Genomic DNA, 27008 nt, shown 5'->3' with positions numbered 1-27008 from the left:
GAAATTACTGCATTATGTATAATGCCTTCAATGTCCCAAGAGAAATTATTTTTTTAAATGCTCTAAGGCTGTAATAATTTTAACTTTTGGCTTCCAAGAAAACATCTTTATTAATTGATCTGTACTAGCCATTTATCAGTAAAGCATTCACAACATGAACTCTTTCGGTTCTGTAGATATTTGGACAGTGTGACGAACAAGGACAGCACATTGCCACCCATCCCTCATCTTCATTCTCTTCTTAGTGATGATGGGGATCCTTACCCTGAAGTTGATGTTTTCAAATTAATCAGGAGCTCATATGATGTGAGTAAAAGTGTGGTCAGTCTTCTCTAATACGATATTTGATTTGAGTGAAGGGTCTTTTCATGTTGGAAGAGTTGAATTGAATGTTATTGATGTAGAACTTCTTCAATCGCATTTGAAGAGGAGGATGATCAAAATTCAACAAAAAGGGGAATAAAACCCTTTCTTTATAATGAGAAAAGCTTGACAAAATGACTTATAATTGCACTTGGACTGAATTGAGGAAAGGCCAGGCGATTCTGTGACAATTGTTGATAGTGCTGTAATCATCAAAATTGATCGTTTTTTCCAAGTTTGTTACTTTCAGTCTAGTTTTAACTTAAAGATTGAAGTAAGCATAGAGAACCAGCAATTTTCCACATAAAGTATGCTTCTTGTACTTCCTAATATCAATTTAAACCAGAAGTGTTAAGAGTAGCTCCTGTGTGCTAAATTCAATTTGGTGAAGTCATGTGGTTTCAGTTGACCGTGAAACTTCACTGCAACGTACTGAAAATGTACTGTCTTGATTTATGCCTTTTAGCTAACAGGCATCTGTTGGTATACTGCAAAATAATTTATATCATAAAGGTATAAAGGCATCACAATGATGTCACCAAATTAATTGGCAGTGTATCTGAAACTTACAAATGACACTAAAAGACCTTAAGTGAACATTTTTGCTTGTTCAGGAAAAGACCATTATTTGTCTTACCGATTTACTAGAAGAGTCCAAAACTAGTCCAGCCTCCTTGTTTTTTTCCCTAGTCCCAAAGCTTCAAATGTTTGTGTTTTACCTAAGAGATATGTTGTCTGTCTCTCTGACTTTTCCTTGCAGCACATCATAAAGCTGTAATTTGGACAACTTAATACAGCAGAAATGCCTCATTGAGATCAGTGTAATGAAACTCCCATCTTCATTTCAGCTAAGCTGCTTTGAAGAATGCTGAGTTGGCTCACAGGCCACCCAAAGTGTACAAAAATTGGATGTTTTCAAAATGAAAGCCAGTATATGGATAAATAACTGCTAATTTTAGTTTGTAGTCTCAGCTCTGTCCAAAACCCTGTCCTTCCTGCAGAAGCATTTGGGAAACAATAAAGAGAATATAGTGTCTAGATATCTGTTTTTCATTTAACTGACTGACTGACTGTTTTCTGTTATTTTAGATTTATCTTCTGACATTTTGATTCTGAACATCTGGCTATATAGAAAGCCATTATCTTAATAATCTCTGTACCAAACTTCTGTGCAGTTTACAGAATTGATATTTCCATGTGCAGGATAGTGATTCCTCTTTCAAAATAGCTTGAGTTCTAAGAGCCAATGACAGATTGGCCATGCTAAGATGTAAGCTACCAGGTTTGCATAGGAGTACTGCTTAAGTTTAGAAAACTCTATTACCATACTGAAGGTCTCGTATGAGTGCTACCTTTCAAATGAATTATAATTCAGTTCATCCAGCTTCACACTTTATTATCTTGGATTCTCCAGCATCTGCAGTTCCCATTATCTCTGATATCTATAATTCAGAGCATGTTGCATTTTTTTTAAAGTGGATGTTAAAATCCCAGGGACTTTCTTTTGGTGGGTATATAGAGAAGAGTAAGGTACACGTGGTTTCCCAAATGTTCACCTCCCCACCCCCAACCAATATCTCCAAAAAATTAACTGGTCATTAATTTATTCCCTGTTTTTGGGACATTGCTGTGTGCAAATTGGTTCCTTCATTTGTCTACATTATTCATTACCCCCTGGAAATAATTAATTGACTATAAAGTGTTTTGATATACCCCAAGGTCAGAAATAATAGCACATGGATGTGTTCTTCCTTATTTCAGTAAGGCTCTCCACTGAAGATTTACTTCAGTAGACAATTTGTCAGGTATTCTGATTACTTGACGCCTAACTAATTTGTGAACATTTCAATATGGTATGAATGCTTGGCGGAGTGAGCACCTCATTGTCTGGAACTGTTTTTTGTCATTTGATCTCTAAGATTCTGAAGATGGCTCAAGTTAAAGTAGTTGAACTTCTTGCTATGCAGCTGGTACACATGATATATTGGTCCATGTCTTGTAGAGTACAAAAGCAAAACTGTTACCCTGTAAACTTCCAATTTGGCAGGCTGATTTACTCTTCATTCCCACATTGGTGTTTCCTGAAGGCTGTGCTTGCATTGGCAGTTCTTGCATATGTCTTGTCATTTATATTGACAACTCGTTGAGATTTTTTCCTCAAATCATGAGCTAGTGAATTTTCTGCACCACAAAGAAAAATATAAAGTTCAATCACTCTTGTTTTCCAACAAACACAATCTCAATGCTTTAAGTTTTAAACATCTTTAAAATTAAGACATTACTGTATTTAACATTGGTCAAAGATTAGAAGAATTGATGAAAAATGAAGCTTTTTCCATCAAATTAACCTAAATTTTTGATATTTCATGCCTCCGCATCGGTGAAGTGCTTATGACTAATTGCAAATTTGTTTTGTTTCTCTACTTTAGAAAGTGTGTGGAACGGATTTAAATTCTATTTGTGTGAAATGTAACTTCCGTAGACAATAATGCAGGATTATTTTATAAGTAATAATATACACTATATTTGTGTGTTTATTTTTTCAGAAATTTGGTAGCATCAGAGCAGATGTGATCGAGCAGATGCGCTTTAAGCAGCGACTACGAGTGATTCAGACTCTTGAAGATACAACAAAGCGTAATGTAGTGAGTGCAGTAATACACGTATTCCAAATTGATTGATTTTGTAGTTTCTCATTTTGTTTCAATACGAGAGTACAAAATATATTTGCTTTTTTCCTGAATATATGCTTTGCTTTTTTTAAAATATCCAGGTTCGAGCTATTGTGACAGACACGTCATTTACAATTGATGAACTGGAAGAACTGTATGTCCTTTTCAAGGTAATCAGCTTTTTGATGCTCATGTCCCAGTTAGCATATGAACTTTTTTTTGTTTTATCAGTTGTCATCTTTGTTCATAATATTGTGTAAAGCTGATGTACACATAAATACCATCTAGTGCCCCTTATCTATAAAGTGGAACTGCTTCCAAAAGTGCAGAGTTAAAGTTACTACTTTAGTGTAACTGAGACTTGTACCAAATAAAAAGGCACAAATACCACTACCTGAATGATTTCAGTTTATTTTTCTTGCTTCAAGTATCGAGCTCTGCTTTATTCCAGTCAGGAAACTGAGCTGTAGAGATTGTGACACAATTTAAAATTGTTTAACTTGCTAAGCTTTCTAATTTTTAGGCTGAGCATCTCGCCACATGTTTTGAATAACTTGTTCATCTATGTAGTAATTCCCCAGGATTCCTGGGGGGGGATTCCTCAATTATGTCCGTATTGAATAAACAACTTGTATCTGCTATCATTTGGTGTTATACGCAATACCAATTTCTATTTATTTAGTACTTTTAACCCGTAAGATGTTCCAAGGAGCATTACAAAGTGAAACTTGACACCTAGTCACTTTAAGGCAAAAATTTGATCAGAGTTACATTTTAAAGAGTGTCTTAAAAAGAAAACCGTAAGGTAGAAAGGTATTTCCAGAACTTAGGTACTTGTATATTGTGGACATAACTATCCATTCTTGTTCCCTCTCCATCAATGTTGCCAGACCTGCTTAATAATTTCACCATTTGCCATACAACTTTTTTTTTTGTTAGCCACTAAAATTAGTCTTTTTAAACATACTCTGTATTTTTATATTCGCCACTTGAAAATTGTAAACTCTGTAAATTTTTTTATCATCTTTTAGGCTGAACATCTCACCAGTTGTTACTGGGGTGGAAACAGCAATGCTATAGAACGTCATGATCCTAGTCTGCCTTATCTTGAACAATATCGTATTGACTTTGAACAATTCAAAGGATTGTTTACACTTCTTTTCCCCTGGTCATGTGGTGCACATTCTGATATACTAGCTGCACGCTTATTCCGACTACTTGATGAGAATGGAGACTCTTTAATAAACTTCAAAGAATTTGTCACAGGATTAAGTAAGTAAAAAGATTTATTTTCCATTCATTATGTTGGAAGGTTTGCAGTGTCACTATACTGAAACTTCAATTGGTAAATGGAAAGTGTTTTTAAATGAAATAGTATCTGCTGGTGAGAGAGTTTGGAAAAGAAGAAAGTAAACAACTGAAGATTCTGTTCATGTTTCCACATTAAGAATTTAAAGAAAGTAATCAAGATAATAATTCCACATGTACTTACAATTGCCCATTGTTTGATATGCCAACTTGTTACCATGTGCAGTGTGATAGAACAACATTTTGAGGGAAATGTGCTTGATACTGAGATTGACTATGAGCTTTGCCATGGTGAGCAGATTTGATTATTACTTTGGAATTATTGCAGTCTAGCCAACATAAAGCTGTGAATAACAAATGGCTGCCATGGAGTTGGGGGGAGAAATAATAAGATTAAAGAAAGAACAAACACATAAAGCTATCTTCCCGAAATCGGTTATTGTACCTTTTTATATTACTGCTTTTCTTGTGTTTAGTTCAATGATTTCTCCAATTATTTCATAGAAACTTACTTATGTTCTTGAAATAATAACACTTTATATGGATAGAACATTGTGTATTGCTTTCATTTAAATTTTAGTGGAGGACTTCCCAAACTGCAGGTTGCAAACCCTAGTGGGGTTGGTAGCTAAAGTTTTGGGTTTGCAATCTCCAATGGATCAATGGCTTCTCTGGAACTCCAGCCAAGTTCTAACATATGTAACGCTCCTTTTAAATGTGTAGTGTTTTTTTTTAAATAATGAGCATGACCCAAGTGCCTGAACTTTTAGTCCTGAATTCTTTCCTGACAAAGCTAGGTGGATACTTTTTAAATAGAAGCCTATAGATGAAATGCTTTCCCTTCCTGGGAAACACTGCAGTAGTGTTTTATTGTAATAGCTTATAACTATAAAAAGAGCCTAAATCAAATTGGAAGAAATCCAAACACTACAGCAGAACAGTGAATATTGGGTTTAATTGAGTATTTAATCTTTTGAACTCTTTTAATTTAGATTTTCTGTGATTTGTTTTCATAGGTACGATGTGCCATGCGGATCTTGTAGAAAAATTAAAATTGTTGTATAAGATACATGTGCTTCCAGGTAAGAAATTTTATGTAGTCAAGTTCTAATGAGAAAATTATTCAATCACGGCTTCATAACGGAAGGAAACTTTTAAAACAAATATAAGAATTAAAATAATTTTCATTCAATAATGTTCTAAAGTCTTCCATGTTTTCCCACTTTATGCACAAAATCCTAATCTGTTCTTCAAAAGGAAATGATTAGTGACTGGTCGTTTCCCTGATGTGGCTTGAATTTGCCAAGCCAGAATGGAAAAATACCCCAGAGAAGAAATTGCATAAAATTAATAGGTATCCTACACGTAGGATATTCCATTGGGGAAGAACATTTTAAATCACTGTGCAAAAACCTTTCAATTTCATTATAGGCTTGTGTGTATTTATTTTTTGGAAATTTCTTAGTTTACCACTTGTGCACGGTGCATCACAACACTAGGGACCTCAGATTTCAACCTCAGGTGACTGTGTGGAATTTGCATGTTTTCCCTATGTCTGCATGCGTTTCCTCCCGCAATCTAAATTTGTGCATGTTATACTGGCATAGTTTCATTTCGGAAGAGGCCCACTTACCATTTTACCAATGGGTAAATTGAAAATAAAACAAAAACATTTTGCATGAAAAATGTGCAGGTCTTCTGTGATGGGACAACTTGAGGCACACTGAAGCTTCCATGGACCTGCTGGGGATTTGGTAAGAATTCAAAAATAGTAGGTCCTACTTAGAATTAAGAGGAAATCTGTGCACCAATCTTTCTTGCACAGCATAAAACAATTGCCCTCTATAGTGTACATGGAATGAGACTGAATCTTACCACCATTTCCCAGTCATTATCACCCCATTATCCAGCACAAATGCCCCTTTTGCCTTTTAAGATTTTATTACAGAGCCTAAAGTTTTCAGAACTAAAAATTTCAGTTAAGTCAAATCAAAGTCAGAGGACATTCAGTTATTCACCCCACCAGCCAGATCATTATCAACTCCTTTGTCCAATTGTTCTCTCTTTTTGGGCTCTATCCTTGCTTATTGTTTACTCCTTACTCCCTTCTCCCACCCTATCTTCTGCATGTAAACCAACATTTTCTTAGCTACCATCATTTCTGAGGAAAGGTCACCTGAAATGTTAATTTTGATTCCGCTTTATAGATGCTGCCAGACCTGCTAAACTTTCCACTAACAAAGTGTGAAGCTGGAGGAACACAGCAGGCCAAGCAGCATCTCAGGAGCACAAAAGCTGACGTTTCAGGCCTAGACACTTTTCTGTTGAAGGGTCTAGGTCCGAAACGTCAGCTTTTGTGCTCCTGAGATGCTGCTTGGCCTGCTGTGGTCATCCAGCTTCACACTTTGTTATCTTGGATTCTCCAGCATCTGCACTTCCCATTATCTCTGATCACAAACTTTCCAGTAACTTCTGTTTCTGTGGCTATCTGTATTCTACTTGTTGCAAAGACATCTTTTCTGCTTAAAAAGTAACCTCTAAATTTTTTGAAAACAAAACACAAATGCTTATTTTGTTCCTTCGTTACTGTTCATAGAACCATTTTTCAATGAGCAAGAGGACCCTGATTCTGCATTTGAAGCTACGCAATACTTCTTTGAAGATGTAACGCCTGAAACTGTACAAGGTAAGTTTGTTTGTTTTGCATTTGTTCATATATATTTAAGTCAAGATGAGAGATTTTGTGTTATGGATCAAATTGAATTGATAAACAGGACTACAAAAGGGAACGCATGATTACAGACAGTTTACAGGATCAATTCATGTTTGCTGAATAAAAGTAGCATTCTTCTGAAATTTAGCTTTTTTGTTTCAGTAATGAAACAAGAAAAGCTGATAGTTGATAAGTAAATTGATTGCAGTTGGGATGGAATTCCACATGGATCCTTAGTTTCAGATATGTTCCACTGAACGTGTGCTCTGCTGATAGATATTATTCAAGGATTTGACTTGGTTTTTGACATTTGGTGGAATATAATAGGAGCCTAAATACACTGTACCTCAGGCTTAAGTAGATTTGAAGCAATTAGACTTTATCTCTTTAGGAACCAAATAACACATTTGTGGATAGATTAATTCTGGTGATTACAAAGCGGCATCAGCTCCAATTTATCATCAACAATGCCATTGTAGTTCAAATCCAAGGTGATTTTCAGGGTGCTGGACGTCAGTCATTTCTGTAAAACCCTACTAATGCTGAAAAGACAAAGTTTGCTTTGTGGAAAATGCCATGGAAGCTGGAAATCTGAAATGGCAATTTAAAAAAAGCTGGAAGTAGTCAACAGATTTGACAGCATCTATGAAGAGAGAATGGCAGATATGAGCAATGGGTGACCAAAAAACCGATAGGGGATGATTAAAAGAACAAGTGTAAACCAGCCAGAATTATAAAAATAAAATGCAAGAGCTATGTGTAAATGAAGAGCATAGTGAAGATAAATGAGAATCCCTTAGATACTGGGCCAGGGGCATTTATAATGAGGATTATGGAAATAGCAGAGACAATAAACAAATATTTTTCTGCCTCCAGTAGAAGTAGACACACAAAACCATATTGGAGATGGTGGGGAGGCAAGGTTGTAATGTGAATGATGAATATGAAAGTAATTAATTTTAATTAGTAAAACAAACTGGATAAAGTAATGGAATTGAAAACTGAAGTTCCATTGACTTGTTTGCCTATATTCTAAGATTCTAATAGAAGTGGATATTGAGATGAGGAATGCACAAGTGTGATCTTCCAAAATTTTCAATGTAATATTCTTGGACAGCACTATGGATCAGAAGGGATCAAGTGCCACTCATCATTCAAAGAAAGAAGAGAAAACTGGGAGCTACAGGGCAGTGATTGTGCCAACACTTGGCAGGAAACACTGAAATCCGTTAATGATTTTATTCGGAAAACGATTAGGGTTTTCAATCGGGGTACTTAGAAAATTATAGTGTGATTTAGTTGGTGGAGTTTGAAAGAGAAGCTGTGTTTTGACATATCTGAAGATTTTTGAGAATGAAACTATTAGTGGAGTAGAAGAATAAAATCAGTGCAATTTGTATATTTGGATTTTCAAAAGCCATTTGCTGTGCCACACGTGGATTGTTGCATAACATGCCCACAGAGTGTAGGTATAATATTGATTAGAAGATTGGTTAATGAACAGACAGCAGAGTTGGAATGAATATGTCATTTTCATGTTGGCAATCTCTTGCTAGTGGTGTGCTACAATGATTCGTACTTGGCATCTAAAATGACTTGGTTGAAGGAATTGAGAGTAGTGTATTTCCTGATGATAATGTTAAGTGGGAAAGTAAGTTGCAAGGAGGATACAAAAACTTTAATCAAATTAAGATAAAGTGATTGGGAAGGAAGGTGCCAGATATTTTCGCCACAGTATGAACTATGAAGTTATTGACTTGGGTAGGAAAGGATATGAAAACAAAGGGCAGAACCTTTATAGATGTATGGACAAAATGGACTTCAGCACGATTTGTGGTGGTATTTGACGATAAGTCAACCAAACCAATCTATATTTCATTCCAAGTTTTATGCTTTTCACCAGCAGTGTAGTGAGAAACTCACTAAGGTATGGTGAGTTGCCAATCATAGGGGATTCTTCCTTATTAAAAGCCTTATTGATGGGCCAGCTAACCTCATCCAGTTTCTATCTTAACAAACTCTCCAAACAAGTTAAACATTGAGAGAACTTTACATGAAACTACAGCCATGATATCAGGTACATGACAAATTCAGCTTACTGCTTACATTGAATAACCTCCATATTGGACAATCCATGAACACTGCCCACATAAACCTCATGTTCACAGACATCGGAACTCATATATACTAGCCTTTAAGAACCTTCATGGTACATCTGCAATCCACTTAGAGGATGCTTTTTGTATTTCAGTGTTGCACTTTGGACTGCAGCAGCAACTATCATGGTGATGGTCAGCAAGAACAATTTGTGCTCAGGTACATCAACCCAGCTCATGGACTGGGCCAAGCAACATTTTTGAACTCTTCACTCACTGTCATAGTGCTGACTCACTTTGACCCTACCTGGGTACTCACAGCATCCTTGCTTTGCCCCTTAGCTAGAACTACTGGGCTCATATTACATCTGTCTTGTCTTGCTATTTGATACAAATGCAAAGGGAGGAATTTTTTCATAATTGTCAGTGGGCCTTGGTCAAGTCAAGGCATCATGGTACAGTGAGTCAAGCGCTGCCTCTGACATCAGTCCAGGAGCTTGGACACAGTAGGTCAGTCATGGTGGTCAAATTTGAGATGTTGTGTATACATAAGGGTTGAAGAGCTGATTGTCACCTGTATGGAGTCTTTCTGCCCTTATGGAATGAGGGAGGCACGTTTCTTTCTATTTTCTCTTCCAGTCAGCCTACTCACAAGAACCTCTTGAGAGGAAGGAGTTATGGAAGCTGAAAATGAGAGTCACAGCTATTATTTTTGTTGCAGATGGAGAGGTATTTGAATGAGTGACAGGAAGCAAGGTTAGCATAAAGGATAAGTAGTATCAGGGATTGGGGTGCATGACAGAATTGAGGGAATGTGTTGCAGGTATTAGAGAGAGGGGTAGAGTATGAGCTTTGGTGGGAGGTAGGTACTGTAGCGACGTTAGTGGATGTGAGGTGTTGAAGAGAAATTGGTGGCACGTATGCTGGTGGAGTTTCTTTGTAGTGCATTCCTCCAGATTGCTGAGACTGCTTTAACCCGGATGGCATCCTCTGACTAGACTGATATGGTCAGGTGTCATGGCCTCCAATGCTGGTCCTTGGGGAAGATGAAGCCTTGTGTATGCACCACACCAACTGAAAAGACTGAGGTGCTGTGGTGCCAATCTCTGGCTACATTGCCTGGTGCAAAATATCCAGACTGGTGCTTTTCTGTGGACTCCATGTGCTTTTAAAATTGCCGTGGATGCAAGAGATACCAGCAAACTACAGGGTAACTGCTGACAGCCGAGTTGTTCTGGAAATGGCACGTGGTACAGTGGATGTGACGGATGCCATAGGGTTGAGATAGATAAGCAGGTACCTCCTCTACATTTGGGGAGACCAACTGGAGTCTCAGACTGCTTTGTGGAGCACGTACGCTCAGTTCACAACAAATGACAACATCTCCCCGTCGCAAACCACTTCAACTCCCCCTCCCACTTCTTGGATGACATGCCTGTCCTGGCTCTCCTCCAGTGTCATATTGATGCCACCTAAAAGCTGGAGGAACAGTGCCTCATATTCCTCCTTGGAACCCTACAGCCCAATGGTCTCTGTGAACTTTACAAGCTTCAAAATCTTCCCACCCCCAATCCCATCCCAGGACCAGCGTCCCTGTCCCCGCCTCATTGAACTGTCCGTCTTCTCTCCCACCTACCTGCTCTTCCCTCCTCACTGATCAACCCCCAGCCCAACACCCTACCTACACTCACCTTTACGAGCTTCATCCCTGACCCCCCTCTCTATTTATTTCAGAGTCCCCTTCCCCTCCCCCATTTCTGAAGAAGGGTCCAGACCCGAAACATCAGCTTTCCTGCTCCTCTGATGCTGTCTGGCCTGCTGTGTTCATCCAGCTCCACACCTTGCTATCTCCGACTCCAGCATCGGCACTTCCTACTATCTCTGAGATAATAAGGTGTGTTTGGTGGAATAACTAATGCAACTCAAACTTTGCCAAAGAAAGTAAAATTCAGTCTAGAATTTTTTTTAGAAAGTTGAAAGAAAGGGAAATGTATTAGCTTTGGACCTGGAACAAATTGTAGGTAGGTAGCATGCGGTTAGTAAAATGAATGTTATGACAGCTTTTTATGAAAGGAAATTAATAGAAGAGAAAAGAGAAAAGCGGAGAGCGGCGCGAGCCGGGCGGACGTGAGGTCAGGGCAGAGAGGCAGTTGGGAAGGTAAGTGAGTGCTATTTAAGTACTTACCTCGAAGCCAGCGGTCCTCCTTGCAGCGGAGTGCTATTTAAATAGATGTGTTCTCAGCCCCAGGTCCTACACGGTAGGGCCTCCCTCCCACCCTCCTCCTCTAACCTAATTAAGAGTCCACAGACTCACAGCAAACAACAAGGGTTGGGGGAGTGCCTGGTAAGTAAAGTGCGAGTTTTCGGCGAAGAGGCTCAGTCAGGAGATTACCCCACTGTTGAAGAGGGTGAAGACATGACTGCCATGCTGATTCAGTGTGCTGCATGCATGATATGGGAGGTCAGGGACACTGATGATGTTTCTGGCTCGTATAGCTGTGGTAAGTGTGTACACCATTCAGCTTCTGAAGGAGGTTGTTGCAGCCCTGAAGAAAGAACTAGATGACCTCAGGCTCATCCGAGAGAATGAGCATTTTCTGGACAGGACCTTCAACGACGTCATTACACCGAGGATACCTGAAGAGAGAGGTGGGATGTCGATAACGAAGGAAGACATGAATAAAGTACAAGAGACCCCAGGGGAAGCACCTATTGTAAACAGGCTGACTGTCTTGGAAACTGTTGAGACAGATGACACTGCCAGTCCATGAGGTAGACAAGTCTGCGAGTCAAAAATTGGTGTAGAGGCAGAGCTGAGAAGTCCGACATCACGGAGAGCTGTGATAATAGGGGACTCCATTGTGAGAGGGACTGACAGGGGTTTCTGCGGCAACAGGTGACATTTGAGGATGGTGTGTTGTCTCCCTGGTGCCAGGATCCAGGACATCACTGATCGAGTGCAGAGAATCCTCGAGGGTGAAGGTGAAGAGCCAGAGGTGGTGGTGCATGTCGGCACTAATGACATCGGGAAGAAAAGGAGGGGCATTCTACAGCGGGACTTCAGAGAACTCTGAAGAAGGCTGAAAAGCAGGACTTCCAGGGTGGTTATCTCTGGTTTGCTTCCAGTTCCTTGGGCTGGAGAGGGCAGGAACAGAGAGATAATGGACTTTAACGTGTGGCTGAGGAACTGGTGCCGGAAGCAAGGATTTCAATTCTTGGATCACTGGGGTATGTTTTGGGGTAAGAATTAAATTGTACAAGAGGGACGGTTTGCAACTTATTAGGTGGAGGATCAGCATTCTGGCAGGCAGGTTTGCCACTGCAACACAGGTGTGTTTAAACTAAGTAATCGGGGGAGAGGGGCCAAACTGGAGATTTAAGAATCAAGTTAAAGGGAAAGTGAGAATAAGAGAAGTTAAGAAGGACAACAGAATCAACAAAGCAGAAAACTCAAGAAGGGATCGTACAGTATAGCCAAGTGAAATAGGGATTAATAGGAAGGGTGAGGGGAGAAACAAATTAAGAATATTATATATGAATGCATGAAGCATACGAAATAAGGTGGATGAGCTTGAGGCTCAGTTGGAAGTTGGCAAGGATGATGTTGTGGGGATAACTGAGACGTGGCTTCAAGAGGGCAGGGCCTAGGAAATGAATATTCAAGGCTATATGTGCTATCGAAAGGACAGACTGGTGGGCAGAGGGGGTGGGCTGGCCCTGTTGGTGAGGAATGATATTCAGTCCCTTGCAAGGGGGGACATAGAGTCAGGAAATGTAGAGTCAGTATGGATAGAGCTGAGAAATTCTAAGGGTAGAAAGACCTAATAGGAGTTATCTACAGGCCCCCAAATAGTAGTTAGGATGTAGGATGCAAGTTGAATCAAGAGTTGAAATTGGCCTGTCGCAAAAGTATCATTACAGTTGTTATGGGAGATTTCAACATGCAGGTCTACTGGGAGAATCAGGATGGTACGGGACCCCAAGAAAGGGAGTTTGTGGAGTGCCTCCGAGATGGATTCTTAGAACAGCTTGTACCGGAGCCTACCAGGGAGGAGGCAATTCTGGATCTGGTGTTGTGCAATGAACCGAATTTGATCAGGGACCTCAAAGTAAAGGAGTCATTAGGAGGTAGTGACCATAATATGATAAGTTTTAATCTGCATTTTGAGAGGGAGAAGGGAGAATCGGAAGTGTCAGTTGAACAAAGGGAACTGTAGAGCTATGAGGGAGGAGCTGGCCAAAGTTCAGTGGTACATTACCCTAGCAGGGATGGCAGTGGAACAACAATGGCAGGTATTTCTGGATATAATGCAGAAGGCGCAGGATCAGCTCATACCAAAGAGGAAGAAAGATCCTAAGGGGAGGCGGGGGCGGCCGTGGCTGACGAGGGAAGTTAAGGACTATATAAAGATAAAAGAGAAGAAGTCTAACATAGCAAAGATGAGTGGGAAGCCAGAGGACTGGGAAGCTTTTAAAGAGCAACAGCGGATAACTAAAAAGGCAATACACAGAGAAAAAATGAACAATGAAGGAAAGCTGGCCAAAAATATAAAGGAGGATAGTAAAAGCTTTTTAAGGTATGAGAAAAGAAAAAAAAATGGTTACGACTAGAATTGGGCCCTTGAAGTCAGAAATGGGTGAATTTATTATGGGCTACAAGGAAATGGCAGAAGAGTTGAATAGGTACTTTGGATCTGTCTTCACTAGGGAAGACACAAGTAATCTCCCAGCTGCAATAATGGCTGAAGGACCTAGGGTAATGGATGAACTGAAGGGTATTTATATTAGGCAGGAAATGGTTTTGGATAGACTGTTAGGTCTGAAGGCCGATAAATCCCCGGGACCTGATGGTCTGCATCCCAGGGTACGTAAGGAGGTGGCTCTAGAAATTGTGGACTGTTGGTAATTGTTTTCCGAGGTTCTATAGATTCAGGATCAGTTCCTGTGGATTGGAGGGTGGCAAATGTTGTCCCACTTTTCAAGAAAGGAGGGAGAGAGAAAACAGGAAATTATAGACTGGTTAGCCTGACGTCAGTGGTGGGAAAGATGCTGGAGTCAATTATAAAAGATGAAATTACGACTCATTTGGATAGCAGTAACAGAATAGGTCAGAGTCAGCATAGATTTATGAAGGGGAAATTGTGCTTGACTAATCTTCTGGAATTTTTTCAGGATGTATCTATGAAGATGGACAAGGGAGAACCAGTGGATGTAGTGTACCTGGACTTTCAGAAAGCCTTTGATAAAGTCCCGCATAGGAGATTGGTGAACAAAATTAGAGCACGTGGTATTGGGGCAAAATACTGAGTTGGATTGAAAATTGCCTAGCTGACAGGAAGCAAAGAGTAGTGATAAACAGGTCCCTTTCGGAATGGCAGGCAGTGACCAGTGGGGTACCACAATGTTCGGGGCTGGGACCGCAGCTGTTTACGATATATATTAATGATATAGACGAAGACATTAAAAGTAATATTAGCAAATTTGCTGATGACGCAAAGTTGGGTGGCAGTGTGAAATGTGAGGAGGATGTTATGAGAATACAGGGTGACTTGGACAGGCTAGGCGAGTGGACGGATACATGGCAGATGCAGTTTATTGTGGATAAATGTGCGGTTATACACTTTGGTGGCAAGAACAAGAAGGCAGATTACTATCTCAATGGAGTCAAGTTAGGTAAAGGGGAAGCACAATGAGATCTAGGTGTTCTTATACATCAGTGAATGAAAGCAAGCATGCAGGTACAGCAGGCTGTGAAGAAAGCTAATAGCATGCTGGCCTTCATAACAAGAGGAATTGAATATAGGAGCAAAGAGGTCCTTCTGCAGCTGTACATGGCCCTGGTGAGACCGTACCTGGAGTATTGTGTGCAATTTTGGTCTCCAAATTTGAGGAAGGACATTCTTGCTGTTGATGGAGTGCAGCATAGGTTCACGAGGTCAATTCCCGGAATGGCGGGACTATCATATGTTGAAAGATTGGAGCGACTGGGCTTGTATACACTTGCGTTTAGAAGGATGATAGGGGATCTGATTGAGGCATATAAGATTATTAAGGGATTGGACACTCTGGAGGCAGGAAGCATGTTTCCGCTGATGGGTGAATCCAGAACCAGAGGACACAGTTTAAAAATAAGGGGTAGGCCATTTAGAACAGAGTTGAGGAAAAACTTCTTCACCCAGAGAGTGGTGGATATATGGAATGCTCTGCCCCAGAAGGCAGTGGAGGCCAAGTCTCTGGATAGTTTCAAGAAAGAGATAGATAGAGCTCTTAAAGATAGTGGAATCCAGGGTTATGGGGATAAGGCAGGAACAGGATACCGATTGTGGATGATCAGCCATGATCATAATGAATGATGTGCTGGCTGAAAGGGCCGAATGGCCTACTCCAGCACGTATTGTCTGTTGTGTCACTGCAATTATGTGGGGCTTTGGTAAGTCCATGTCAAAGGTTCTAGGTGTAGTTTTGATCTCTTTACTGAAGATGGGAGATGTGCACTTGGAGTGTGTGCAATAAAGGTTCACTAAACTTATTCCACAAGTAAGGGGATTAATCTGAGCAGTATTTTGAATAGATTAAGTCTTTATAAATCAAAGTTATTTGTTTATTTCACATAACAATAAATTTAAAGGACTTAACTTTGCAGTACTGACTCTATTGTGGGTACTGTCTTTGTGACTGGAGGAATTGTAGAGATTCAAAGTTAGTATTGCCAACTCCATTGTGGTAGCCAAAAATACATGAAAGCGGTTGATTCCGCTAAAGAACATACCTTTTAATAAAGGTTACAATTGCTTTAGTTAGACAGTAGAACTTTTGTAGAACATAAAGGGTCAGAGTTTGTCAGAACAGGACATCTTGCAGCTTACAATATTAGGTAGACAATGTACATCTCAAATGGTGTGCTGTATTGTGAGGCACAAGTGGCATAGAAAGGACAGCAGGGCATCCGACATTTGGTGGGACCAAGTAGGGCACAGAAAGATATATTGAGAGCGAAAGAAAGATTAGCAGAAAAAGAGAAAGGGAACATTAGAAAATGTTTCAAAATTTGTGTCCCGTTAATTGTGTGGGTTGTTGACATCCTGATGATATTTTTCAAAGATTCTGCCCAATAGCTTTGAAGTGAACTGATAACAAGTATAGTAACTTGTCAATATTTATTTATTCTCAATTGTTACAGATGTTGAGACCAGGGCAAAACATGAAACAGAAGATGGCTTTGTCACTGTAAACCTGAGAAATGAAAAAGGTATATCGGTTATGTAGCCTGATATTCTGCAGACTTATTTGTAAAAATCACTCCAATTTTGAAAGTGAAGGATTTATATACTTAATTAGGACAATAATGGTATTAATAAAATGGTATTGCCAATCGTATTGTTAACTTTGAAATTTGTTCTTTTACAGTTGAGAAACGACAAAACTTGCATGATTACCGACATTACATCAGGATGTGGGCACAAGAAAAGGAACATAAGTTAGAGAGCATCAAAGACCTGCCTAAATTGAATCAAGTAGGTATCAGTCCTTTGATGCCAAAATCTGTAACCAACATTAGTATTTTCCAAATTACCAATGGTAACTGCATGTTTATTCCTGATCCTTTGCAGGAACAATTCATTGAACTATGTAGAACTCTGTACAACATGTTCAGTGAAGATGCAAATGAGCAAGAACTGTACCATTCAACTGCAGCTGTAACTAGTTTACTTTTGGAGATTGGTGAAGTCGGAAAACAATTTGTCAGTCAGTCAATACAGGAAGCAGGCAAAATTGATGATAGCAACAGCAGAGTGCACTCAAAAAAGGAAAACCAACCATTGCATTATGGACAGGGGGATTCTTTCTGCCCAATTGCTGATGAAAAGGTGACATCTAGTGAGCTACAAGACATTAAACTGGATGATGATTCACCAAAAGACAATGGAGTGTCTTCAGCAATGTTGATTTCAGATGATGAAACGAAAGATGATAGTTCCATGTCCTCATATTCTGTTCTGAGTGCTGGATCTAATGACGATGATAAACTACAGTGTGAGGACATCACAGAGGACACTGTGCTTGTGCGCAATAACAATGAAAGCCCTCTTCCCAGGAGTGGCAGCATGGACAAGGATTGGGCTATCACTTTTGAGCAGTTTTTAGCCTCTTTTCTAACTGAGAATGCTTTGGTGAGATACTTCGAGAAAACGGGGTTAGTGATGCCCAGGATTACAAATGCTAAGAATATTAGAATGATGGGAAAACCAACCACTTCAGTGAATGACTATGAGATCTCTGCAGTCTCAGGATGAGGTGGTTGCTGCTGTTTAATCCACAGGTTACATAAAGTAATGTCCTATTAAAAACTTACCTAATAGACCAATATAACATTTAGTAAACTGAGTGTACAGTAGCTTCAGCCGAATTGTCCAGTGTACTGTATCTGTATTGTAAATTAAGTAATATTAAGCCCCATTTTTCATTGCATTTTGAACTTGAGACATTAATTTAATACATTCTGTAGAAAACTGGAGCACCTGCACTTTGATTTTCATGCTGCTTTATAAAACAGTTTAAGTTTGTTTATTAATCATTTGTATCTAATGATTCATTGTAACTTTATATGTTAACTAGTGTCTCTTTGTTACTGAAACCATTTCTGGAAATTTCATTTTTATACTTGATACCGTACTAACAACTTCTTCTCAGTTTAGCTTCCAAATCAAAGTTGTGGTTTTAAATTGGCCTCTTTTTCCTTTTGTTATTTGAAAGGATTCTTGGGAATATGGTTTGATCTACAAAGTTAAAGGAATAATGTATAGAATAAAATTTAAAACACTGGTTAAATTTATATTTCTGCTAGTTAATTTTATAATATTGTTTTCACCATGCATCTAAAACCAGTTGGGATTTTCTTTAATTATATAAAATATTTGCATGGAAGAATGAACCAGGAAACAAGCTATAGACAATTAATTATAGATGGAGAGAGGAAACTACAGAAATATCTTAGACCAAAGTACACTGGTCAGGGAGAGGGTCACTCAATATATACAGAGCACATGGGCCTTGGAACAACTAGAAGCACTGCAGATGCCAAAATGCAGAGGTTGTTGGATCAGCGAGTGATGCATTAGGGAAGTACAAAAACTGTATTTGGTTGCTGACTGCTTGCCTAGTGGCTAGGGAGATGTGTGCAATCACTTTGTGGATTGTATAAGATGGACAGGAAAAACCTTTGTTTCTGTGCGGAAGTCAAATTTCATCTTATACCATTCCTCGGATAAAACATGTAGGCCATAATGCTGCTATCAGAGGCACACTGTCATCTGAAACAGCCTTAAATGAATGTTTTGCATTGCTGCTATTGGCTGCTGATAACATGTAGTTTTCATTCGTGGTTTACTGTTTCTCGGATCATTCGAGGTACCAGTGATTGGAAATGAGCTGGAAGACTATGCTAGATCTAGAGATAATGGGAACTGCAGATGCTGGAGAATTCCAAGATAATAAAATGTGAGGCTGGATGAACACCGCAGGCCAAGCAGCATCTCAGGAGCACAGGAGCCTAGGCCCGAAACGTCAGCTTTTGTGCTCCTGAGATGCTGCTTGGCCTGCTGTGTTCATCCAGCCTCACATTTTATATGCTAGATCTAGGTAATTTTTTCCCCATGCTGGACTTATTTTGAAGCCTGTTCTTGATCATTTTGTACAAAGGAAAATAACGCATTCAGTAATTATTGGGAGCTTCTTCCAAATCCATCCCCCTATTAATTATGAGATTTGCTTTAAAATAGCAGATTATTGTGATCGCTGGAGCACCTTTCTAATCAGCATTGAATTTCACCCCTCCTTCCACCTGTAAAGTCCATTAAATAGCATGAGTTATGTGCTAATGTAGCCAGAAATCAACAGTATTACTTTATAATGTTATATTGTCTGATGTTGGCTTCTGAACTTGGTCTGTTGTACTAACAAAGGACATGTACATGCAAATATGCACTGAGATTACTGCATAATTGCCAACATATTATCCAAAGTGCATGAAAGATAGGTTATATTGGATTGTGAGACTCTAGATTACGTGGTCAGGAAATGCCTTAACAAGTGGTAAATCAACAACGTGGCAGAATCTTACGGATTTAAATTTCCCTGGTCAATACCAATATTAAACACAATGCAGCATTTTCTTGTGAGAAGCACACAATTACTAAAAGAAGTATCACTTTGGAACAACTTTACAGAGCGTGCATCTTTCAAAAATGCTTCACAGAGCCGATTCACTTGGGTTGGGGGGAGAAGAGGTAAAATGTAATACTAGGTTGAATAGAATGGATCATAACTGTTACAATGATAGAAATTGAACAAAAAACAAAAAACTGCAAATGCTGTAAAACAGGAAAAAAAACAAAGTTGCTGGAAAAGTTCAGCAGGTCTGGCAGCATCCGTGAAGGAGAAAACAGAGTTAATGTTTCCGGCCCAGTGACCCGAAACATTAACTCTAGAAATTGAACAAGTTGATATAACATTTGTCTGTGAAAGGTAGTCATGTTTTATTGAATTGAATTTAGACAACAAATTTTCACACCTGCATTTCTGGAATATTTCTAATTCTGCCCTGGGTGCTGTCTCAAGTTTGCAGTCAATGGTTTTGATCAGAGTGACCGCTAGAGTCAAGCCTGCTGCCTACAAAAAGAATTTGGAGGCTTCCATAAAGGTTCAGTTTGAAAGACCCACCTCATTGCTGCTCTTTCATTACATTTTTTACAAGTTGAAAGTCCCAGAGCAAAGTCAAAAACAGCCCATGTGCCCTTAAGCCATTCAATAAACAGCTTAATGAAGTTGCAAATACTAGGGTTCTTTTCCCCAACTGAAATCTGCTTGTCTTTCAAAAAGATAGAGCTGGGGATTTACATGACATGACAATTTGACAGCTTCCCAGACCTTAGCCCCCTCTTACAACTTTAACATATAGTCTTAACATTCTCCAAAGAGATATCTATCTCTCCAAGAATGTACCTTGCCTGTTCAAAGAACTTTGTTAGGCTTCGACTTTTGGAATCACCAGAATCCCTTCAGTGTGGAAGCAGGCCATTCAGACCCTCTATTCCACACCAACCCTCCAAAGAGCATCCCACCCAGACCGACCCCTACCTCTACATTTTCCACCCTAGACACTATGGGCAATTTAGCATAGCCAATCCACCTAACCTAAACATGTTTGGACTGTGAAAGAAAACTCTCAGAGACGGGGAGAATGTGCAAACCCCATACAGTCGCCCAAGCTGAAATCAAACCCAGGTGCTATGAGGTAGCAGTGCCAACCACTGAGCTACCATGCTGCCTTTTTTTTCCCCAAATGTACAAAAACCATAAGTTCAGTTTCAGAAAGCTGATTAATTGTTATGTTTGAAGACAATTAACTCAAGCAACCTGCATGAGCCACAAATCTGTCATATATATCTAGTTCATGCTGTCTACCTCTTTCCACCCCAACTCGGAAATTAGCACCCTGATATATTTTTGCCTAAGACTCGGAACGATTCTAGCTTTCTAAAATTTCACAACACCATCTCCATCCAGAGCATCCTCTTATAATGTGTTCAAGAGAACGAGGCAGCACTGATACAGTTATCAATATAGTAGAGAAAGAGACCATAGAAGGTGTCGGTGTAGTTGTTGATGAGGGACAGTTCCACGAATCCTACAAAGAGGCAGGCATAGCTTGGGCCTATGCAGGTGCCCAAAATCACCTCTTTGATCCCTCCCATTTCCTACAAAGCAAAGGAAGAATTGTTGAAGGTGAAGACCAGTTGTGCCAGAATGAGAATGTCACTGGAGGGGGTCTTGGTGGGCCTATAGGAGAGGCAGAAGTGGAGAGCTTTTAGGCCATCCTCATTGGGGATGCTGGGGTATGGGGACTGAAAATCCATGCTGAAGATGAGGTGTAGGGGCCAGGGAATTGAAAGTTTTAGAAAAGGTGGAGGGCATGTGTTGTATCCTGAATGTAGGTGAGGAGTTCCTGGATCAAAGGGGGGAAACAATGGAGTCGAGATAGGAGGAGATGAGCTTGGTGGGACAGGAGCAGGCAAAGACAATGGATTAACTGGGGCAGTTAGGTTTGTGGATCTTGGGTAGGAGATAGAAACAGGTGATGTGGGGTTGGGGAGCTATCAGGTTAGAGGCTTTGGATAAGAGATCTCTCTCCAGATGATGAGGTTGTTAATGGTCTGCGTGATGATGACTGGGCGATCAGAGGTGGGGTCGTGATCGAGGGGATGGAAGGAGGAGGTGTCAGAGAGTTGACATCTGGCCTCAGCAGTCTAGAGGTCAGATTGCCATATTACCACCGCAACCCCCCCCCCCTCCCCTTATCAGTTGTTTTAATGGTGATGTTTGGATTGGTACAAAGGGAGCAGAGGCTGTGTTCCAATGGGGAGGGTTTGGAGTAAGTGAGAGGGAGGGAGAGATTCAGATGATTGATGTCATAGCAGCAATTGGTGATGAAGAGGTCGAGGGAGGGTAAGAGGCCAGGAGGGGTTGAGCAGGGGGGATGAAGTTTGCTGGACGTGGAAGGGGTTTTCAGAGGGTGGGTTGGATTTGTGTTCAAAGAAGTAGGTGCAGTGGTAGAAAAAGGTCAACATCGATGAATGCATGGAATTCATTTGTGTGTGGGCGCTGAGGAATGAAGGTGAATCTTTGGCTGAGGACCAACTGTTCAGCGTCAGTGAGGGGGATGTCTGAGGAGATGGTGAATACCTGGCTGGGCTTGGGGCTACGGTTGAGTATTGAGTGTTGAGCTGGAGCTGGGAGCAAAAGTGGAGACTGCAGCTAGAGGAGTGGGTGTGTATACAGGAACAGTCACGTGGGCAGAAGTGGACGTAATGACTTGGTTGGCAGTCGTCACATGGTCAGTCGTGTTGGTGGAGGTGGCCGTCACGTGGTTGTCCACTCTTCCTTCATTCCCAACACCCACCAACCCCCAAATCCCCTTGACATCTACCCCTGCAACCACAGAAGGTGTAATGCCTATCCGTTTACTTCCTTCCTCCTCAGTATCCAAGGGCCCAAACACAGCTCCCAGGTGAAGCAACACTTTACCTGCACTTCACACAATCTCGACTTCTGCATTGACAGCTCACGATGTCGTCTCCTTTACATGGGGGAAAACGAAGTGTAGACTGGGTGACCATTTCACAGAACATCTACAGCCTGTCCACAAAAAAGAACCTGAGGTTCCAGTTGCCCACCACTTTAACACACCACCCTGTTCCCTGACCAATATATCTGCTTCAGGCTTGTTGCAGTGCTCCAGTGAAGTTCAGCACAAGCTGGAAAAACAGCACCTCATTTTCCACTTGGGGACCCTGCAGCCTTTTAGACTCAATATCAACTTCATTAACTTTAGGGCTTGAGCTCACCCATGTCCTTACTCCAACCCCCACACAATCAGGCATTGTTATCACATTTTCTACTATGAGACAAAACCCATTGTTATCCACAATTAATCCCCATTAGTAGCTATTCACCCTTCTAGCCTCCTCATTATCCACTGTTCTCTCTCTCTCTCTTTCTATGAGCTCCATACCTACCTATCATTTACTCTTTACCCCCTTCCTGCCACCCTATCTCCTGCATATAAACTGAAATTTTCCTTGCTACCATCAGTTCTGAGGAAGGGTCACTCAACCCAAAATGTTAACTCTGATTTCTCTTCACAGATGCTGGCAGACCTGCTGAGCTTTTCCAGCAATTTCAGTTTTTGTTTCTGATTTTGTTTCAATTGGTCAAACCAGGTTGGTCATGACAGCCTTGAGAAGGGGTTCATAGAATGCATCCGCAATAATTTTCTTGAACAATATGTAATGGAATTTACGAGGGAGCAAGCGATCCTAGGTCTAGTTCTGTGTAATGAGACAGGAATAATTAATGATCACACAGTTAGGGATCCTTTCAGAAGGAGCGATCACAGTATGGTCGAATTTTAAATACAGATCGTGTGAGAAGGTTAAATCCAGTACCAATGTCCTGTGCTTAAACAAAAGAGACGATGATGGGATGAGGGAGTAGTTAGGTAAGGTAAAATGGGAGCAAAAACTTTATGGTGGGTCAATTGAGGAACAGTGGAGGACGTTCAAAACGATTTTTCACAGAGCTCAGCAGAAGTATATGCCAGTGATAAGGAAGAACTGTAGGAAAATAAATAGTAAACCCAGGATGTCTAAAGAAATAAAGGAAAGTATCAGATTAAGAAAAACACATACAAAAAAGCAAAGATTAGTGGGAAACTAGTAGACTGGGAAATATTTAAAGGCCAACAAAAAGCCACAAAAAAAGTTATAAAGAAAAGTAAGATAGATTATGAGAGTAAACTAACTCAAAATATAAAAATAGGCAGCAAAATTTTCTATAAATATGTAAATCGTAAAAGTGTGGTGAAGGTAAACATTGGTCCATGAGAGGATGAGAAGGCCAATTTAATAACTGGGAATAAGGAAATAACTGAAGTATTAAACAGTTATTTTGTGTCGTCTTCACAGTGGAAGACACAAATAACATGCTGAAAACTAATTGCAAGAAGGTTATAGCAGGTGAGGACCTAGAAACTACCCTTATATCTAAGGAGGCAGTGCTGGGCAAGTTAATGGGGCTAAAGGTGGACAAGTCTCCTGGCCCTGATGAAATGCATCCCAGGGTACTAAATGAGGTGATGGGGGAAATCGCAAATGCACTAGTAATTATTTACAAAAATTAACTGGACCCTGGGGTGGCTGCCACAGATTGGAAAATAGCCAATGTGACGCCACTGTTTAAAAAAGGAAGTAGACAAAAAGAAGGTAACTATAGGCCAGTGAGCTTAACTTCGGTAGTGGGGAAAATGCTTGAATCTATCATTAAGGAAGAAATAGCAAGACATCTGGATACAAGTTGTCCCATTAGGAACACCCAGCATGGGTTCATGAAGGGTAGGTCAAATTTAACTAATTTGGTGGAATTCTTTGAGGACATTACTTGCATGGTGGACAATGGGGAACCTGAGGATGTCGTATTTTTTGGATTTCCAGAAGGCAATTGACAAAGTGCCACACCAAAGGCTGCTACATAAGATAAAGTTGCACTGTATTACAGATAATGTATTGGCATGGGTAGAGAATTGGTTGGCTAGAAGAAAGCAAAAAGTAGGGGTAAATGGGTGTTTTCTGGTTGGCGGTCAGTAGCTAATGGTGTGCCTCAGTGATCCATGTTGGGACCACAATTATTTACAATTTACATAGATGATTTGGAGTTGGGGACTAAATGTGGTGTGTCAAAATTTGCAGGGGTCATTAAGATGAGTGGTCGAGCAAAGTGTGCAGAAGACACTGAAAGTCTGCAGAGGGATATAGATAGTCTCAGTGAGTGGGCAAAGGTCTGGCAGATGGAGTACAATGTTGATAAGTGTGAGGTCATCCATTTTGGTAGGAATAACAGCAAAATGGACTATGTTTTAAATGGTAAAAAATTGCAACATGCTGCTGTGCAGAGGGACTTGGGTGTCCTTGTGCATGAATCGCTAAAAGTAGAATTGCAGGTACAGCAGGAAATTAAAAAGGCAAGTGAAATTTTGTCTGTCATTGCTCGAGGGATGGAGTTTAAAAACAGGGAGGCTATGCTGCAGCTGTATAGGGTCCTGATGAGGCCACACCTGGAGTACTGTGTGCAGTTTTAGTCTCCTTACTAGAGAAGAGATATACTAGCACTGGAGGGGTTGCAGAGGAGATTCATTTCAGTTGATTCCAGAGTTGAGAGGGTTGGATTATGAGGACAGACTGAGTAGGCTGGGATTATACTCATTGGAATTCAGGAGAGTCGGGGGAGATCTAATAAAAACATACAAGATTATGGAGGGAATAGATAGGGTGGAGGCAGGGAGGTCGTTTCCACTAGCAAGTGAAACTAGGACTAGGGGGCACAGCCTCAAAATAAAGGGAAGCAGATGTAGGACTGAGGGCAGGAGAAACTTCTTCACTCAAAGTGTTGTGAATCTGTGGAATTCCCTGCCCAGTCAAGTGGTTGAAGCTACCTCACAGAATGTATTTAAGGCAAGCTAGATAAATTTTTGAATAGTAAAGGAATTAAGGGTTACGGTGAGCGGGTGGGTAAGTGGAACTGAGTCTCAAAAAAATCAGCTATGATCTTATTGAATGACCGGGCAGGCTCGAGGGGCCGGATGGCCTACTGCTGCTCCTAGTTCTTATGTTCTTACTTACTGCATCCGCAGTTCTTTCAGTTTCTTTAAAAATTCTTTTTTGTTTGGTATCTTTATAGGCAAGAGATGGGCAAGCATTCATGCCCTGCAGGAAAACCTTTGACTTCCTCTGCCCATGCTTTCACTCCTCTCCAACTGTTCATCAACCAGTGCATGAAAACGTTAGATTCACTGATTGTGACTTACTGTTACACCAGCCACATATTTGCTTGAGACTGAAATCCCTTGGTTTTCAAAGGGCTTCAGGTCCATTTCAATTTCTTGGCCAAGTTATTCTAACTTTTCTTTAAGGTTACTCTCAATGACCACTGCTAAGTGAGTCGGTAAATACATTGTCTGGTGCAATTTTCCATCTATCTCCTGGATTCATGACCACTGAAGTAAATGCCAAGTAGATCTAAATTCTCATTGTGTTTAAGGTGAACCGTTGCCCACATTCTCCCGTTTCCATCATAAGATACCTGAGTTCTTCATCCACTTTATCCAATAACACTGAAGAATATGCAAGTTCAAATTGCCACTTTCAGGTAAAATTCCTACTAACTACCTCAGTCAGACTTGCAATTCCTTTAATTTTTTTAAAAGAACTAAAGTAATAATCCTACAGCTCTGGCAATGAAACAGGTTTTTTTGTACGAATCAAAATTTTAAAGAGAATCCTGTTTCATCATTTGGTTACAAAGTGCTTCTGACTTTCTTAGCTGCTTGTTACAGCTACTGATATTTTTTGTTGTATGAATGATAAATAGTACAATGAAAATTAAGTAATGTAGATTATTCAAATGTTAATGTCATTGCCATAAATAGATAGAAGTAAATGGAGTCATTCCAGCACAGAAGACTGTTTGGCCTATCTAGTCCATTTTGAAAAAGACTTGCATTTCTGTAATGAGTTTCGTTCCTTTTGTGACCCAAGTGCTTTATGACTATTGGCCTACTTTTGATGCAAAAGGCTGAATATATGAAGTGCTAGAATCCCCATGCCCCAGCAAAAATGTCAAAGATAGGACCTCTATGGGGCACACTAGCTGCTCCAAAGCCATTTAACAGTCAGAGATAATGGGAACTGCAGAATCTGGATAATCCAGATAACAAAGTGTGAAGCTGGATGAACACAGTAGGCCAAGCAGCATCTCAGGAGCACAAAAGCTGATGTTTCGGGCCTAGACCCTTCATCAGAGAGATGTTTTTTGCTTATGACTAGATGTGAAGTGTAACTTCTGACTTTCTGGATAAAAGGACCTTTCTGGCCATTCACAGGCCAATAGTTTTCTCCAGCACTCAGGAACTCAGGACAGAGACGAGCAGCGTCGGATCAGGATTTGACTTCGATTTCAGCTGGTGGAACACCGGCACCTGGAGGAAAAGGGCACGCTGAGGGAGAAATTCTCGTGAAGTTCTGCTGATATTCCTGTGAAATAACAGTAGAGATCAGGAGAACCGCTTGGAGATTTTATTTCCATTAATTTTAATTAAAATTCTCATCCTTCTTTTAAAATTCCTCTATGGTCTTGCTTCATATTTTCAGTAACCTTCTTGGGCTCTCTCGGAACTCTCTGTTTCATTTTTAACTCTGCTTTTGATTGTTCTAATGTTAAACTATATATGTGCCATTAATATGTAAT

At 40.2% G+C, this 27008-nt stretch overlaps 1 protein-coding gene across 4 annotated transcripts in view; it reads left to right on the top strand.

Moving 5' to 3' along the window:
- The window catches only part of tbc1d9 (TBC1 domain family, member 9 (with GRAM domain)), a 73371-nt gene extending 55402 nt beyond the window's left edge, over nt 1-17969 (top strand). For 3 of the 4 annotated variants that reach the window (XM_048542649.2, XM_048542641.2, XM_048542660.2), the window contains exons 13-21: nt 177-306; nt 2910-3008; nt 3137-3205; nt 4067-4307; nt 5360-5425; nt 6940-7029; nt 16333-16401; nt 16560-16666; nt 16763-17969. In XM_048542649.2, coding sequence (XP_048398606.2) covers nt 177-306; nt 2910-3008; nt 3137-3205; nt 4067-4307; nt 5360-5425; nt 6940-7029; nt 16333-16401; nt 16560-16666; nt 16763-17446 — 1555 coding nt within the window. In that variant the 3' untranslated portion in view covers nt 17447-17969. Of the gene's footprint in view, nt 1-176; nt 307-2909; nt 3009-3136; nt 3206-4066; nt 4308-5359; nt 5426-6939; nt 7030-9307; nt 9463-16332; nt 16402-16559; nt 16667-16762 lie in introns of those variants that run through there. The other variant, XM_048542671.2, reaches the window with a different exon arrangement.
- The last annotated feature ends 9039 nt before the right edge of the window (nt 17970-27008 follow it).

The sequence above is a fragment of the Stegostoma tigrinum genome, chromosome 1 (genome assembly GCF_030684315.1).
Source record: "Stegostoma tigrinum isolate sSteTig4 chromosome 1, sSteTig4.hap1, whole genome shotgun sequence".
Lineage (NCBI taxonomy): Eukaryota > Metazoa > Chordata > Chondrichthyes > Orectolobiformes > Stegostomatidae > Stegostoma > Stegostoma tigrinum.
This window is presented reverse-complemented; position numbering and strand designations above follow the sequence as displayed.